Source organism: Nyctereutes procyonoides, unplaced genomic scaffold (assembly GCF_905146905.1).
Source record: "Nyctereutes procyonoides isolate TBG_1078 unplaced genomic scaffold, NYPRO_anot_genome, whole genome shotgun sequence".
Lineage (NCBI taxonomy): Eukaryota > Metazoa > Chordata > Mammalia > Carnivora > Canidae > Nyctereutes > Nyctereutes procyonoides.
In genome coordinates, this window is record NW_026575140.1 from 78,683,304 (window position 1) to 78,700,361 (window position 17,058).

The 17,058-nt window shown below is 51.3% G+C and overlaps 1 protein-coding gene across 6 annotated transcripts in view; it reads left to right on the forward strand.

Annotated features, from left to right (window-relative positions):
- Positions 1 to 17,058, forward strand: part of GRAMD1B (GRAM domain containing 1B) — a 179,728-nt gene that overhangs the window by 54,194 nt on the left and 108,476 nt on the right. The window contains exon 3 of one of the 6 annotated variants that reach the window (XM_055306285.1): positions 11,274 to 11,391. The exons of the other annotated variants lie outside the window; for them this stretch is intronic. Coding sequence (XP_055162260.1) covers positions 11,274 to 11,379 — 106 coding nt within the window. The 3' untranslated portion in view covers positions 11,380 to 11,391. Of the gene's footprint in view, positions 1 to 11,273; positions 11,392 to 17,058 lie in introns of those variants that run through there. 6 annotated transcript variants of the gene reach the window in all.

The window sequence follows — 17,058 nt, forward strand, 5'->3', positions numbered from 1 at the left end:
CAAATAATCTTTAAACAAAACAAAATAAAAAGATGTCTAGAGGTTCACTGCTGGTGGATGCCGTGATGTACTAGAAAGAGTGAAAGTCTTGAAGTCCAAACAGTCTTAGGATTAACTACCTTCTTCCTTACTAAGTGCATCTTTAAAAGCAATTTACTTACCTGTACTTATTTATAAAAGTCTTTCCTTGAAAGAAATAAATGAGATAATATGTGTGAAGTGCCCTGTACTTAGTAGGTGCTCAGTAAGTGGCAGCTGCTAGTCGTCTGATGAAGTCCTGAGATTTCCCTGTTTCTTAACGGATCTAGAGTCTGCTGTGTTTGAAGAAGCGGAGACAGAATGTGTTGAGTATTGATTGCCTGTAAAACATCAAATGTGGACGCTAAGGATAAAGAGATGAAGGCATGGGGCTTCCCCTTGAGCATCTTACTGTCTCGTAGTGAGACGACATCCCTAAAAGTAAGCAAGTACAATATAATGTGATAATGGACATGGAATTTCGTATAAAGTAATGAAACTCAAGAATTTGGTCACCAGTGTGCCTAACCTCGTGCCATGAGTCTTGCATACGCTTTGAAATGTCATCCTCTCGACAATCCTGCCAAATAGGTGCTATTATTATCTTTTATGTTAGAGTGTAGGAGACGGAGGCGCAGTGGAGCTACCATATTGGTCCAGAAGTAGCACAGCTACTGTGCTTGGGGCGAGGGCAGGAGAGAAGAAGGGGGGCCGAGGTATCCAGAATGAATCCATGCAAGGAGCTGTGCTTCGCCGAGAGCTGCACAATGAGTAGGAGTCTGTCACATGGGCACCATTCCCAGGCGAGGGAACAAGCTGTACAGGAGCATGGAGGTTTGGGAGAAAGCCGGGCATATTCAGAGACTTCACATATTTCAGCATCGCTGCGGATCGTGTCCAGTGTGGGGAAGCTAGTGAGTGGCTAGCGGGCATCTTTGTGCAGGTGAGCAGGTAACTGGTCATGCCACAGCCTCCCATGACAGAGTACGCTTCTTTATAGAGGAGGAGAAATGGAGAGATTTGGGGCGGGGGGGGGGGGCTCCTGAGTCACTTACAGACAGATATTCTTGTGAGAAAAGTCATTTTGGTCCTGGTGTGAGAGATGAATTTAAGGAGGTGACGTTGAAAGCAGATGGACAGGGAAGGAGCTGACAATTATTTGCCCCTCCATTCCCTATTTAACAAGGATTTATTGAGCACGTACTATATGCTAGCTGCTTCTAGCTGCAGGTGTTGGGGGCTGCAGCCCTGAACAAGGTATGACCGTTGTCTCCCCTCTTGTGGTGCTTGCGTTATAGTTGGTGGAAGTAGATATCGACAAACAAGTGAATAAGAAAGCATCGAATAGTCGTAAGGGCTAGAAAGGAAATGGGTAAGGGTAGTACAGTGGACCAGGGCTTGCTGGGTTAACTAAGTTGGGTGGGAAGGGACCACTTACTAACCCGGTGGCATTTAAGCCAAGAACGGATGGATGTGTTTCTGAATTATGAGGATGGAGAAGGAGGAACTGGTTGAAGAAATTTGTTAAGCAGGTTTGACAGAGCTTATTTACATCTGGGTTGAGGAGCACACTAAGCTCTCTAACGGGGGCAACAAGTAAAAGGCAGCATAGTCCAGAGGTTAAGTGTCTGCCTGGGTTCTGATTGCGCTTCCAAGAGCATGAGTGTGATCTTGGGCAAGCCATGTCACCTGTGTACCTCACTCTCCTTATCTATAAAATGGGCGTGATAATAATTCATACCTTGTAAGTTGTTGGAAAGAGTGTGCGTGTCTATGACAATTAGCATAGAATAGTGCCTGGCACATGGCTAGTATTCTATATGTGCTTGCTCTTACTATTAATATTATTACTAGAACATTGGGTGAAGGGGGAAGAGTTCAAAGAACGGGGCAGGTGGGGAGTTTAATTTAGACAAGTGAGCATGTCGATGGAGAGATACACAAGCCAGTTGGCTATACCTGTTGGAAGCTCCAGAGGCAGAACTAAGACTACTTGTTTGGAAATGAGAATGTAGTTGAGGCAAGAGCCTTAGGATTAGTGGGATGTACCCGGAAGGCAAAGGAAGAAGGCATTTGCAAGAGATTGCCCCCGGAAGCTGGGAAAAATAGGAGACAGAAATAACAGGTGCAAGAAGGAAGAATCAGAGAGGATAGAGACAGGTAAAGTAAGCCCCAAACAGGACTTTTTTTCTTTTTTTTTAAGATTTTATTTGTTTATTTGAGGGAAGGAGAGGGAGAGGAAATCTGAAGCAGACTCTGCATTGAGCACAGAGCCCGATACTGGGGCTTCATCCCACAGTTGCAAGACCATGACCTGAGCCGAAGCTGGGAGTCGGATGCAGAACTGTGCCACCCAGGCACCCCCACCAAAAACAGAGCTTCTCCAGTGACAATTAGGAGGTCACCAATAACCACAGAGCCATTTTAGAAGGGAGTATGTGAGGGGAGGAAGAAGAGGTCAACCAAGGAGAATTGTTTCTAGGAGTTTCCCTGGGAGGAGGAGATGATATGTAGAGAAGGCCCAGGTGGTTGGCCCAGAATTTTTTTGTTTTTTTGTTTTTGTTTTTGTTTCAACGTTGGGAGACAAGCACTTTTTAAATTTGAAGTAGAAACCAGTAGGTCAAGGGTGTGAATTTCAGAGAGGATGTGGTTGGTTCGTGTGCTCAACAAACACCAGTTGTGCTGTAGCCGCTCACTAAGTTTCCAGTCTGGTGGAGGAGATGGTATGAACGTGACTGAGGTTATGATTTAGGAAGTACAAACCTGGACGTGTGCATGAGAGGAGGGGTTCCATGTGCATCAAAGAAACTGGACCCAGCCAGGCCAGAGGGCAGTTGGGGTGAGGCGAGGGTGGAGTGGTTGTGCTAAGACCATGAGGCAGAGGATGTGAGATGGAACGGGCAGGAGCTTGGTTGGCCATGACAAGGCCTTGAGTCTTTATGCTGAGAGCATCAAGAAACCATTGAAAGCCTTTTTTTTTTTTTGAGAATTTATTTATTCATGAGAGATGCAGAGAGAGAGGCAGAGACACAGGCAGAGGGAGAAGCAGGCTCCATGCAGGGAGCCCGATGTGGGACTCAATCCCAGGACCCTGGGATCATGCTCTGAGCCCAAGGCAGACGCTCAACCACTGAGCCACCCAGGTGCCTTGTCACTGAAAGTCTTTAAGGGAGTTGACAGCATCAGATTTTCATTCTGAAGATTGCAGCATGGAGGGAGGGTGGAGGCGGCCCTGGTAAATGCAGAGACAGAGCAGCTGGGGCAGCTTGGAGGCTACTACACTAGAGTCCAGTTAAAGGATATTGGTGGCTTGGACTTGGGATGGTGGTCATGGGAGAAGAAAAAAGAAAGAAAGAAAAGAAGTAGATGAATTCAGGGTACATTTAGAGGATTAAAATGTCCAGGACATGGTGTTGGATTGGATTTAAGGTGTGAGAGAGAGGGGCTGGTTCTTCAGAGTTCGTTCTGGGATTCCGACTTGGTCAGCTGCCTCAACTACTGAAGACCAGGAAGCGGGGTTTCGGAAGAGGCAAGGAAAGGTCTTGATCACAGGTGGGAAGACTGGCCTTGAACAGATCATAAGGGATATGGATGCAAATGTGTTCACATGCGACGTGGTGGTGAGGCGAGAAGGTCAATAGCAGCAGGATCTCTTTTCTCCTTGTGATGGGAAATAGGATTAGTTCCTAAAATCAAGGGGGAGGGGGGAGGGAATGAGAATGGTGTGAGCTTTGGGTGTAATTAATTTGGGGATTTCTTGCGGCACCCTTTCTCCCACCTAGCTTAAAAGACATTCACGACTTCACGGGTCCCACTGGAACTCACCCTCGTTTCTTCTGGTCGGGGTAGGGAGGGCACGTTTTGTTGCACCTGTGCATACAGGTGGGGTGGTGGGTTGGGGTTCATTCTGTCCAGGACTTGCCCTGTGGCATGCACTGTCTGGTCCACTTCTCTGTGTCCCCGCCAGCCCACGAGACCCTGGAGGTCGGAAACTAGGTCTCTTCTGTCTGGCACAGAGTAAGTGCTCAGCAGATGCGTGTGGCCTTCATGAGTCAACACCTGGAGCAGGCAAGGTAATGGAATTTGAGGTCAGAGGGCAAGCGTCTGGAATTGAAGGAAGGCCCGAGTGCAGGCTCACTGATTTCAGCTCAGGTCTAGCCACCTGGACCGAGACGCTTTTCGTTCGGCTTCCTTTGTTCCAGAAATTGTCCCCAGAGAGCACATTTCCAGGGCACTCTAGCTCCATCCGCCTACCCGGCCCCTGACGTCCCGTGGCTGCTCAGGTGACCTCTCCAGTCAGCTCCCTGGCCACGAGGAAGGAGCCCAGTCGCAAACCCTCTGGGAGCCGTGCCTGCCGGGCCCACCCCCCCTCGAGCCCCGGCGGCTGACATCACAGGCAGGTAGAGCTCCGTCCTCCTTGCCTGAGGACAGAGAAGAGGAGGGAACTCACCCAGGGCCCAGAGCACTGCCAGATGTTGGAAGATGGAGGCGGGCTCTGCGTGGAGCTGTGGCTTGGGCCGAAGCCAGGGGGGATCCTGGTAACGCGCAGCCCCGGCCTCTCCCGCCCCGGGCCCCCCACCCGCCTGTGCTTTGGATGGAACATCAGGGCGGGGAGGGCCGGTGCGCATGAACTCAGGTGGGCAGCTGCGGGAGCAAGCCCCCGGCCCCCGACGTCCCCGCTGCCATGTGGCGGGCCCTGCCCTGAGCCCAGCATGGTACAGAACCTGCACTCCGAGACGGTCTCCTGCAGCACGGCTGTCAAGCAGGCCTGTCACTACCACGTCTCCTCCCTGAGGAAGAAGCTGTCCTTTCTCCGAGCCAAGTAGGTGACAGGGAGGGCCCCTGGAGATTGTAGCGTGAGGCCCTGGCCCTTGGGCTGGCCGGGGGTGGCCTGGGGCCTCTCTGCAGAGGCAGGATCGCTTCTGGGGCTGGCTCCCATGTTTGGGGCTGTTGTCGTTCTTTGCCAGGCAGGTGACAGGTCCTCGAGGGAGGAGGGGGGATCTGTTGCAGGAGGCGAAGGTAGGGGGTAGAGGGGTGCAGCCCGGAGAGGCTGTGTGGCCCTTTGTCGGAATGGATGGGGGGCTTGACTGGGCCTTACTGTGTGCTGCCAAGGAGGTTCCTGGCTCTCCTGGTCCTTCGTACCGGCCAGAGATGATTTTCCTTTCTCAGGGTCAGTTACCTCAGTTGGCAAAGAGCTCGGAGGCCCCAAGAGAAAGGTGCTGTGGAGAAGGGTGTATTCTATCCGGTGTCTTTGGGGGTGTGGATGATTCTCTTCCAGTGATGGGGAACCCATGAGTGAGGTATTGGGGGGTACGGACTCCACCTGTTCCCTTCTCAGAGGTAGTCACTGGGGACTTTGCTCCGCGTCCAGAGGTCTGCCGAGACACCAGGTGTGGGCCGGTGACAGGCAGAGGGGAGCAGGTATCCTGGAGGAGAAAGAGGTTCCAGCCCCCAGGAGGGAGCTAAACTCAAAGGCTGGCGGGCGTTGGAGGGGGGGTGGGCGTGTGAGCTTACGGGCAGGTTTCTAGGTACCTTTTTGCAAAGAGAAATAGGGCAGCAAGGGGAAGGAAAGATGGGGTAAGTGGATGAAAGGTGGCGAGAGACTGAATGGATTGCAGAAGTAGATCGGGGCTGGCGGGGTGGTGGATGATTGGATCTTGGGAATTCTCTCTCTCTCTCTCTCTCTCTCTCTCTCTCTCTCTCTCTCTCTCTCACACACACACACACACACACACACGCACACACAGGCATGGATGCCTGTGAGTGTTTAGCCATCTTTTGATAAGGGTTGTCTCCGTGGGGTGTTCTCGTGCCAGATGTGTCGAGGGCATCAACAGAGACTGAGCCCCTCGTCTCACGAGCGGCCTTGTCGGGGACGGGCCCTGCAGGTTAGGTGAGGGCAGAATGAGGGTCCCCCGACGCTGTGGTGCGGTGCTGGTGGCAGAGGCCGCCTCCCCCTGGGGTCCTGGGGAGCTCAGCAGCTTTGAAGACCTGGTGACCTTCGGGTGGGCTCTGGCTCTACCGCTTACCGGCCGTGGTTCTCTCACCAAATCATCCCATCCTCTTCGAATGTTTCCTTCCTTAGGAACGGAGGCCATTGTGTCCACTCTGGAGGCTGCTGGGGTGGGGGGTGGGGGTCACACTGAGATGGAATGGAGAAGGTCTCAGCCCTGGGTCTGACACGGGGAGGGGTGGTGTTTTTGTCAGCAGACGGTAGCCTGGGGCGAAGCCTGCTTTCCAGTAGGTGGAAGGGGGGATGTGAGCTGCTGAGAGCTGTCTATCTGTCTTTCTGTCTGTCTGTCTGTCTGTCTGTCGTCAGTCGGTCGGAGAGCTTGATGAGGGTAAAGCACGAAAGAGTGGGCAGTGGCCAGGCGAGGCCAGTCATGTAAACCCCGGTCCTCACCATCCCAGCTTATTTCTGTCTTAAGCACTAATCACGTTGTCACCGTATTTATGTGTTGACCTGCTTGTCACATGTCCCCCATTAGGCCCGAAGCTCCTGAGAGCAGGGGCTGCTGGCTTTGCCTCATTCACCAGCGTGCGCCCGACACACAGCAGGTGCTCAGTAAAGCTTTGTTAAATGAGTATTGAGCACATGAATCCTGGGATCTTGTGACTGTGCCCCAAAAGGAGGGCTGCTGACTAGCCCTTCTGTGTCTATTCATCTTGGTGATGTCCTCATGGTCATGGTCGCAGGTTTGTGACTGCCGCTCAGGTGGCCTCCTTCCTCGGATTCATAGACCTCTATGCTTAGTGGCTGGCATGGCCCGGGGCAGCCTGCACGCCTGGCATTGGAAGAGGAGAGAGAAGAACTTATTTTAGGTCCGGGCAGAGAAGCAAGTGGGCGCTCCTGCCTTCCCCCTGCCCCCAAGTTCCCAGTGTGCAGGCCCGGCTGCTTCTGGTGTTGTCAGCAGAACTGTCCGCAGGTGTAACCATCACCTGCTCTGTGTTTCTCCTACTGCAGCATTTCTCCTTTCCTGCCTGAGAAAGGGGGGTATTAATTATAGCTCAGCAGACGGCGTGATCTCTGCTGATGCCGTAGTTGGGAATCTAGATTTGGACAACTGGCAGGCAGATGGTAAACCCTCATTCCCTAGCTTCCCCGCCTCCTGCCGGGAGAAATCCCATCCTCCTACCAGCCTACCAGCTGGGGTGGAGAAGGAATGTGAGTGGATGACAGCTTGGTGGGGGGATGGGGGTGGTGGGGGTGCTCAGGCGGAGACTCCGCCTCCGGCTTGCCCTGCTCTGCATATTACTGATGAATAATATGAGCTCAACACCTGTTTGCAGAGACCACGCCCACTTTCCCATCTAGGCTATAGGTCATGATCCCAGCAGTTGATATTCCAGCTTGGTTGCAAACCCTTACTGGTAAAAAAATTTTGAGTTATTTCCACTAAAAAAAAAATGTGTGTATATATATATATATATATATTTATACACGCACACATATGCATAAATATGTACATGTGAATGTATTTATATGCATGCACTGCTGTACTAAATATTTTGCTTATTATATAAGCAGACATTTTAAAAGGATGAGATAAAATGAAATCTAAATACATATGAGTTCCGGAGACGCCTGGGTAGCTCAGTGGCTGAGCGTCTGCTTTGGTTCAGGGCGAGATCCTGGGGTCCGGGATCGAGTCCCACGTCGGGCTTCTGCGAGGAACCTGCTTCTCCCTTTGCCTCTCGATGTGTCTCTCATGAATAAATAAATAAAATCTTAGTATATGTGCTGCCGAAGCGAGCACAATAAATAAAATCTTAAAAAGATATATGCATAGGAATTCTAATTCTTTCTTCCTGTGTTGCACGAATAAGCGTTCATGTACCTACTGGCGAGACCAGGGGACAGATTGACAAGGAGAGAATAGACCCCAGTGACTCAGGATCACATGCAGGGCTTGACCAGTGTGCAGATTCCTGGGCCCCCTCTGTCCAGTTCTGAGTCATGTGGACTGGGCTGGGCCCAGGAATTTGCACAGGTAACAGGCGTCCCAAGCAATTTTGCCGCAGGGGCTCTCTTGAATCATGCTCTGAGAAACGTGCCCTGTGTCCCTGCTCTAGCTAGCGTCAAGTACACAATTTAATATAGTAAATAGTAATGGGACACTGAGAGCCCAGTGTCCCGTTCCTGGGCCGTGGCATCCCTTTTAGGGAACTGCTGGCAGACCCCTGGCGCCTTTTTATGCCCAGCCCTCAGAGACAGTGGTATCAGTGCATCGCTTCTGCTTTCCCTTACCTTTTTGCTGCATAGCCCAAGAATCCCTGTTCTGCAGCAGGGAGAAAGGTGGGCAGGGTGGGGATATGTAAACTTATCATTTCATCTTATCTGTCACCAACTTTCCAGATTGCTCAATGCTTCTTTTCTTCTAACCTTCTGGCAGGTGAGCCCTAAGAGTTCGCTGCTGGCCCCCATCCCTCTGCACAAATACCTGGTCTGAAGGTTAAAGCCTCTCACTGAAATGTGGAAAAACCAAAAAGAAAAAAAAAAAACAGAAAAAAGAAATGTGGAAAAACCCCTCATAAGCCCCAGAGCACATGGTCCAGAGATTGGAACGGGGGCTGAATGAGAGGACAGTGACTAAGTACTGCCCCACCTGGCCCTCAAACCCAAACACAGAAGCTCCTTCCCTTGTGTCTTTGTTAGGTGAGCTGGACAGGTAGGTCAGCCAGTAGAATTGAGGGCTAGACTTTGAAACTCTTGAGTTTATTAATGTGACCCTGGGACAGACTTGTTGGGGAGGGGGGAGAGCCACAGAGTGAACAGCTGGACCGGTTTAACTCCTTTCCCTGTAGAAGTGAAACACCCATATTTCCTTTTTTTTTTTTTTTTTTTGGCATCCTAAACAATGAATGAGGCCAAGAATGTCTGTCGGTTGTCCTTATAAATAAGGTGGGTGGAGCATCGATCTACAGATCTACCTACAGATCCCCGAAGGAGGGGTGTAAGAAGGCTGATGCTCTCTGCACCTTCCTCATTTGTGAATTTGTTCTCCAGTACCTACATCGGGTGTTTACCTGCCTCTCTCTGAATAACTTCCTTAGTGGGAAACCTGCTAAGGAAATTAATTGGGGGTTTCGGTCAGTAAAGAAAACTTTGAGTTATGGGAAACTACAGAAAATGTACAAAGATGAGGAGCAAATCCAAAGCAACACAGAATGTCTGTGTACTTTGTGGGCACAATACAAGTTCTGAGGTATTATTATGTTATTTTGAGTCTGTTATGTGTTCAGCACTGTGCTTTACGTGTGCTTTCTTACTTCGCTATAACAGCAGGCCTGTAGGAACCTAGATTGTCCCCCGTCCTTCCTTCCAAGTGACAGATCTGATACTCACCTCCAGAGGTCAAGTTTTATGTGCAGCCTTTTATGACTTCCCCTTGAGAAAGCATTCGTGTGGCGATTGGGACCCTTGGGGCCCAGTGCTGAACCTTCTGCTTTTCCTCATGTCGGATGGATCTTGCTTCACCAGCTTCCTGCACCGGAAGCTCCAGATTCGAACTGTCTGAGCCAGTCTGTTAGTGAAGACGGTCTGTTGTAAAGCTTCAAGCCGGTGGAACAGGAGACAGATTGACGAGGAGGGAATAGACCCCAGTGATTCAGAATGATCCAGTTAAATGTGCCTGAGAGTCAAATTGTTTGTTTGGGTTTTTGTTTTGTTTTAATGTTTCCTCTTCCTTGTTGATTCTAAGTACTGTAGGCCTTTTTTTTTTAAGATTTTATTTATTTATTAGAGACACAGAAAGAGAGACACAGGCAGAGGGAGAAGCAGACTCCATGCAGGGAGCCCGATGTGGATTCTAAGTACCATAGGCTTTTAACAGGCAGGTTACTTACAGGAAAGTTCCGGTACGTTTCTGATGCTTTCTTTCTGTTCATGATGATGTCTAAACCACAGAACAGAACTGTGGCCTCTCTGACCTCTCTGCAGGTACCAGGTGAAGCCACTACAGGTGCTAGCCTGAGCTCCAAAAGTTCTTTTCCTTCCCTTGCTCTTTCTCCGCTGGGCTCGCCAGCACCCCGTGCTGTCAGGGGCTCTGCTGGAGCGGAGAGTGGCCCCCCTGGCCCCTCCGGAAGCGGTGACCCCAGTGTGAGGTAGCAGGCAGGGGCAGGTCCAGTGGCCTGGGCTCCACTCCTACCGTGGAGGGCAGGACCTTCCACCTGGCCCAACAGCTCCCACCTCACAGGACGAGGATGCTCGGAGAAGGGACCTGCCAATGAAAAGGCAGAGTTGCTGGCCAGGGGAGCTGTGCAGATGGGTTTGTATGTTCTCCTTAGACCCTCTACTCAGATTCTCCTGGGGCAGTGAGCTCTTCCTTGGACATTCCCCCCCCCCCCGCCCCCTTCTTTTCTTCCCCACCCGACCCAGCTTCTGTGACTTAAGGGGCTGGTTTTGTTTTCTGATGTGATTGCAACAGCCCTTGTGGTGGAGCCTGTATCCCTGGAGGGGGGTTGGGGCCCACAGCAGTCTGGAGAGGGTAGCAGTCTCTGGAAGCACTCCCCTTCGCACATCTCCCCTTAAGTGCGTGTGCTGGCTTTGCTTCTCTCCCCCAGCTTCTGGCCGAGAATTGGCCGAGATCTATAGCTGCAACTTTCAAACTTGGTCCCGGTTCCCTAGAAGAAACCCAAAAGCAGTAGGAGATCACTCCAGTCTGGGAGGCTGCCCCTCGGTTGCCTGCTTACCTTTCCCATGGCCCATTCTGGCAGCTGCTGGGGACGGGGGATGCACCTGCTGCCCACGGGCGTCCCCGAGCCCGCTGCTTCTTGCTGCGCTGTCTGGGGCTCAGGCATCCTGTCTGGTTTCTCCCTCAGCTTCACCAGTAGTCCCTAGACGGCCTCCCCAGTGGCCTGCATCCAGGGATGTTTCAGTGGCGTTCGGACAGCCCTCGCACCTTCCATTCTCTGCCTCTGCAGCATGTGGGATGGTGTGTGTGCGCACCGTGGAAATGCATGTGGCTCCCATTTACCAGGCACCGCAGTGTCATTGCCCTTCGCCCCCTTCCCTCACTGCAGTCCCCTGCCCAGTTAACCCTGTGGCTTCTTAGACATTTCTCACCCTGAATGGCTGTGAAAGGCTCTGAAGTGCTCTCTAGGCTGGCTGTAGGTCTAGGTATGGGTGTAGGCAGGGAGGAAACCCCCAAAGCCCAAAGCGGGGGCCAGAGGGTGGGGAGGGGGAGGTCAGGGTTGGGGGGTGTCGTACGAGCATGATCTGCCTTATGCTTTGGTGACCCTTTTCATTTTCCAAGTACTTGGACAAATCTGTCATCTGAAAGTACAGCACGAGCACCAGCTGCTGGCTGGAGGCGGTCTCATTGGGCCTGGAGATGGCAAGGAAGGGAAGGGCTCATGTAACCAGAGCCGTGGTGCTGGCTTCGCAGGAGCACTAAGTGCAGATGGAGGGAGATTAGAGGACCTCACAGAATTCCCATTGTTCCCAAACCCCTGACTGCCCTTAAGGTAGGAATTCGGAAGACAGCTTTGCTTTATTTTTTTTTTAATTTTATAAATTAATTTTATTGGTGTTCAATTTACCAACATACAGAATAACACCCAGTGCTCATCCCATCAAGTGTACCCCTCAGTGCCCGTCACCCATTCACCCCCACCCCCCGCCCTCCTCCCCCTCCACCACCCCTAGTTCATTTCCCAGAGTTAGAAGTCTTTATGTTCTGTCTCCCTTTCTGATATTTCTCACACATTTCTTCTCCCTTCCCTTATATTCCCTTTCACTATTTGCTTTAGTTAACATTTAGTGACTCTTCCTGGTGTGTGTAGGGCACTGGGCTCTCATTGAAATTTTCACCATTTTGCTATGTAATGGTATGACTGTTACCTCCATTTTATAGATTAGAAAACCGAGGCTTAGCGAGGTTTGGTAACTTGGGTAAGATCACACCGCTCTGACGTGACCGTAGCTCTGAACCCCTATGTAGCACCGCCCCATCCAGCTCTAGAGGCTGCGGTTGAGGGGTATCACTGATACACCTGTGAGGTCTCAGGAATTGCCGGTGGCAGAGGGAGGCAGGCCTCCCTTTGCCTGTCTTGTTGCTTTACCCTGAGGAATTTAGAGGCAGAAGGGGGCTGATACCAGCAGAGACCCTCAGGAGGGTTACATGAGATACGAGCTTCCCTCAGCAACCGCTGACGGGCTGGCCCTGGACTCTTACTGTTCTTTGATGGCTTTTTGCTCCCCCACCCCCCCCATATGCCCCCCCTTAGTGTCCACGGCCGCTCAGCATCCCTGCAAGTGTCTCTGGTTGTAGTTCTTGTGCTCATTCCTTTTCTGCCCCTTTTCTCCCCGGTCCCCCAGTTTTTTCCCTTTTTTAAAAAAAATTTTTTTTAACTTTATTTTTTTATTTTTATAAAAGATTTTATTTATTCATGAGAGACAGAGAGAGAGGGAGAGAGAGAGAGGGAGGCAGAGACACAGGCAGAGGGAGAAGCAGGCTCCATTCAAGAAGCCTGACATGGGACTCAATCCCAGGTTTCCAGGATCAGGCCCTGGGCTTAAGACCACCCTAAACTGCTGAGCCACCCAGGGTGCCCTAAAACTTTATTTAAATTCAACTTGCGACATATAGTTTAACCCTCGTCCCCCATTTTCATGTCTTTAGTCATCTAAACAAAGCAGGTGGGTTTGTGTCCATCGTGCCTCTGCCATTGTCAGCTCTGCAGGGGACATAAAATTTTGTGCTCTCGGGGGGAGGAGAGGTCACCTGGATCTGGGGAAGACAGTGGCAAAGCGCTGAATAATAGAAAAAGAAATACGGAGCACTTAAGACACAATTTTAGGCACCTTATATATGCTCTCTTCACGTAGCCTGAGTTGAGTACCATCCCTGCCTTGCAGATGCCGACTGGGGGCACAGAGAGGCTAAGTGACTTGCCCGCGGTCACACAGCCGGTGGGCAGTTGAGTCAGAATTCATACCCGAGCAGAGTGGCTTCGAGAGGCATCCTGGGCAGCAGGCCCGACTGTGGGAGAGAGGAGAGGTCACCTTCCAGCCCCTGAATCAAGACGTGCAGGGTGGTGGGAGCACACACACACTCAGTCCTTGTCCCCTTCATCTGCTTTTCATTCTCCCTTCCTCTTTCTTTTTCTGTCTCTCCTCTCGAGAGAGAAGCCATCATCTTCGGTACACACGGAGCAAGGACATCAGGTGACCTTTCAAGGTCTTCGCATTTCTGGGCTCCTTGTCATTTGCGAACCTGTCCCTGCTCCGTCACCGTCCCTTCTGTCTACAGTCAGACTCCAGGGAGGAGGACTGGTGCCTTTCTGGCAAAGTTTGTGGCCTCGGGGCAGGCAGAGCCATCAGGTGGGGGCTGGGGACTGGTGCAGAGGGCTGAGTACCAGTGCAGAGGGCTGGGGACCGGTGCAGAGGGCTGCGCCTGGCCCTGGGCCCGGAGAACTACACCTCCCATGGTGCAGCGGGGCGCGGGCCTGCAGGCTGCACACAGCCCCTCCCACCGGGGCCGAGGAGGAGGCTCTCCCTCCAGAAGCAGGTGCATGGCCAGCCTCCTCCGAGCTGTGTGTGCGGAGCTGGGGGCCTGGACCTCCCACCACACCCTACCCGACCTCTGCCAGAACTCACTCTAGCCTCTCCTCAGGTATCCGGGTTTTAAACGTGTTACATAAGTACCGTGATTAAGGAGTTAGAATATAACACCTGGGGTAAAGTAATTAGTGTGAATGATCCCCCTGGAGAGGAAACGATGTCATGATAAATGACACCGCAAAGAGCTCCCTGCCCTTCCATCCTCCTCTCGGTCTCTCTATCCATCTTTCCATCTTTTCACTAAATATTAGGCAAAATGGAATGAAACAAAGTTGCAGAAGAGGAAGCTTCTGGGTCTCTCGTTCAAAGAGTAAATGAGTAGGCTAGAGGAGTTATTTATTCTATGAGGAATTATTTACATGGATTCCCCTCTGGTTAGCAGAGGTGTGGGTCCAGCGGCTTCTTAATTAGATCCCCTGCATCACATTTTGTTCCCTTTTTTCCTTTCAGTGTCTTCTTTTCTGTCTTTCCTCCTGGAATCATCTTTGGACTCTGGGACATACTGCTTCTTCCCTTTCTCATTGAAACCGAATGTTATGCCCTTGTCTCCTGCCCTGCCCCACCTGTGCGTTGTCCTTCCTGCAGCTAGCAGCTCTCTCCCCGTGGCAGGAGTTCAGGATGTAGAAAGTGCCTTGTAGAACACACATGCATGCTTCTGGCCTAGCCGCCCTCCGAAACCTTGTCCTCTGTGTGCACCGTCCGGGGCTGTGTGATGGTTGGGCGCCGTGAAGAACTGAGGTGCTTGGTCATTTGGGAGATCGGATGGAGCCCTGTTAACACGGGTCTGATTCCCGCATGATTTTGATGAAACAGAACATCCTCCTTCGTGGGTACTAGCCTTCTGCTCTCCATCTGTTTGTGCACTTAACTGTCAGCCCAGGAACAGAGAGGACCGCAGGCCAGAGCGATAGCCAGAAGGAACGTTACAGGCCTGTGAGCAGAGGTGACATGTGTCGAACTGGCACAGGCCACACACTTCTGGTTTTTTTGTGCGGGCTCTGAGGGGATACCTCTAGTGCCATCCTAACAATGCCCCACACCCTATTCAAGGTGATTGTATCTAGAACCACGGGACAGTGAGTTAAAGAAAACCAATTCATTGGCCTAAATGCTATATTCTACTACTTTTACTCTTGTCCTTTCTCATTTGGTTTTATGGAACTTTTGTGCCCCTTGGATAATAGAGTGAGATGGGGTAGGTAAGGGAGACATGATCTACTCAGTGCTTATGGTGGCTAGAACCAGGAACACATGTCTTTCCTCCCTTCATTTTTTTTTAAAGATTTTATTTATTTATGAGAGACAGAGAGAGGCAGAGACACAGGCAGAGGGAGAAGCAAGTTTCTTGGGAGGAGTCTTATGCGGGACTTGATCCCAGGACCCTGAGATCACAACCTGAGCTGAAACCCCAAGTTGGAGGCTTAACTGCTTTGAGCTACCCAGGAGCCCCTGATGATTCTTTTTCAAAGCTGTTTCCATTGGATGCAGGAGATTTGCTAAATGTATACACCAACCTCTGGATAATGCCCAAGATTTTTTTTTTTTTGCCCTTTGTCTGATAATGCATTTTCTTGCAGTTTGCCATCTTCTAAAAAAAAAAAAAAAAAAAAAGAGGAAGGGGGTCCCCCAGGGAAATATTAGATTAATTGAGGTTTTTATCTGCTCTGAGTCTGTAATAATGGGAACAGGAAGGGGGACACGTGGAGCTGGGAGAGATGAATTGGTGGGTGATGTTGCAGCACAGTGTTCAGTGGCAAGGGATTTTGGTGACGGTGCACCCAGGTTTGAATGCCAGCTCTTGCTGTGCTGTGTGACCTTGGGTAAGTCACTGAAAGTCTCTGAATCTCAGTTTAATTATCTCTGAAAGGGAGAACAACTTACCTCACATGGTTCCAGCGAGTATCAAATGAGGCAGCAGATATGAAAATACCCTGGAGCACCAGACAAATGGGAGTGTGACTGTCATTGTTCTGTCATTAAGGCAGATGCACAGAGTCCCTATAAACTACTAGAATGGTTGGTGGTGTCATGCTTTGGGGCCGCTCTTCCCTGCTCCGTGTGGGTCCAGCTGAATGCCCAGTTTTGTTGTGAAATCAGGCTTGAACAGAAGCGGGTAAGAGAGAAGAAGGAAGGAAGAGGGAGACAGGGATGGGTGAGTGATCACAGGTTCCTTGCCTTCCTATTTTAATTCTCTTACATTGTAATCTCTCTGTTTAACTGTTGCTGTGCTGGATTTTCCTGAGCTCTGGGAGCTGGATTGGGGAGCGGCAGGGTGGGGAGTTAAACAAAGGGTATGATTTCTCCCAGGGTCTCACTTTTTTTGAGGGATGAGTCCATCTGGAATAGGGAAAGGAGTGTTGGCAGGCCTCACTTTGACCTTTTTACTCTTCTCTGGGTCTTCGTTTTCTCATTTGAAAAGCGGAGCCAAAGCTTTAAAGTCCCTCCCACCTTTAACATTTTGTGGGTCCGAAAGCATAAGCATCAAGGAATCAAGGATCTTAACAGCAAACCCAGGTTGGCACCTTGGAGGAGCCAGTAGAGCTGGAGCTCACAGGGAAGCTGGACGATATTGACCTGCTTTTGCATAGGTTATTCTCTTTGATTGGGAGACTATGTCTAAAGATTTGGCAGGAGGGGCAGTGGTTCAGGAGAGCACACAAGCTCATCCCTTGCTGGTTTTGAGGAGTGTTGCTCTCTTGTGTTTGTGCTGGCACCGGCACCAGCCAATGCACACAGCGAATGTACACACCGTGGTTTATCTAAGTGGAGGCTTTGCACTTTCCTTGAAACGTGAGCAGCCTGTTCCCCTATTTGCTGTAAGGCTTGGGGTGCTCTGATCCCTTTCCCCCCACAGAGGCCTCTGGCTGACACAGCCTATCCCAGGTTGCCAGAGTAAAATGGTCCAGAGAGGAAGCTGTAGTCACTGCAAGCAGAGCGGCCTGTCCCTGCTGGGCAGGAAACCTACAGTGATGAATGGGGCCGGATGAAGTCATCCTGCTCCTCCAATCAGGCTGCTCGGAGAGAGCCAGGGGCCTCTGCAGATCCAGCCAGGCTGCCGGCTGCTCTCATGTACCTTTAGACAGAGGCTGTGAGTCTCTGGGAGTGGAGTTGGGGGGGTGTGAACCGCCCGCTCCTGGCTCCTGTGTAGGCCTCAGTGAGTGTGAATGTTATTGCAAGGTGAGTGGCTTCACCCGGCAAATTCCTCTCCCCCTGCATTCTCGACCCAGCCGTGCGGGGCTCCGGCTCTGTGGCTCCGGCGTCTCCTTGCACAGCACCTCCTGCTTCCATCTGAGTGCCTGCACCTCCTTCTTGAGGTTCTCACAGCCGCCCCCACCAGCCCCCCAGCCCCCTCCCTACCCGCTACCCCCAGCACTTGCTCAGCACCTGCCAGCTGGCCTCTGCCCACACGCTCCCCTCTTCCTGACCTGTGGGTACCAGTTGGCCGGGTGATGGGAGGGCAGGGCCTCCATCTCCGT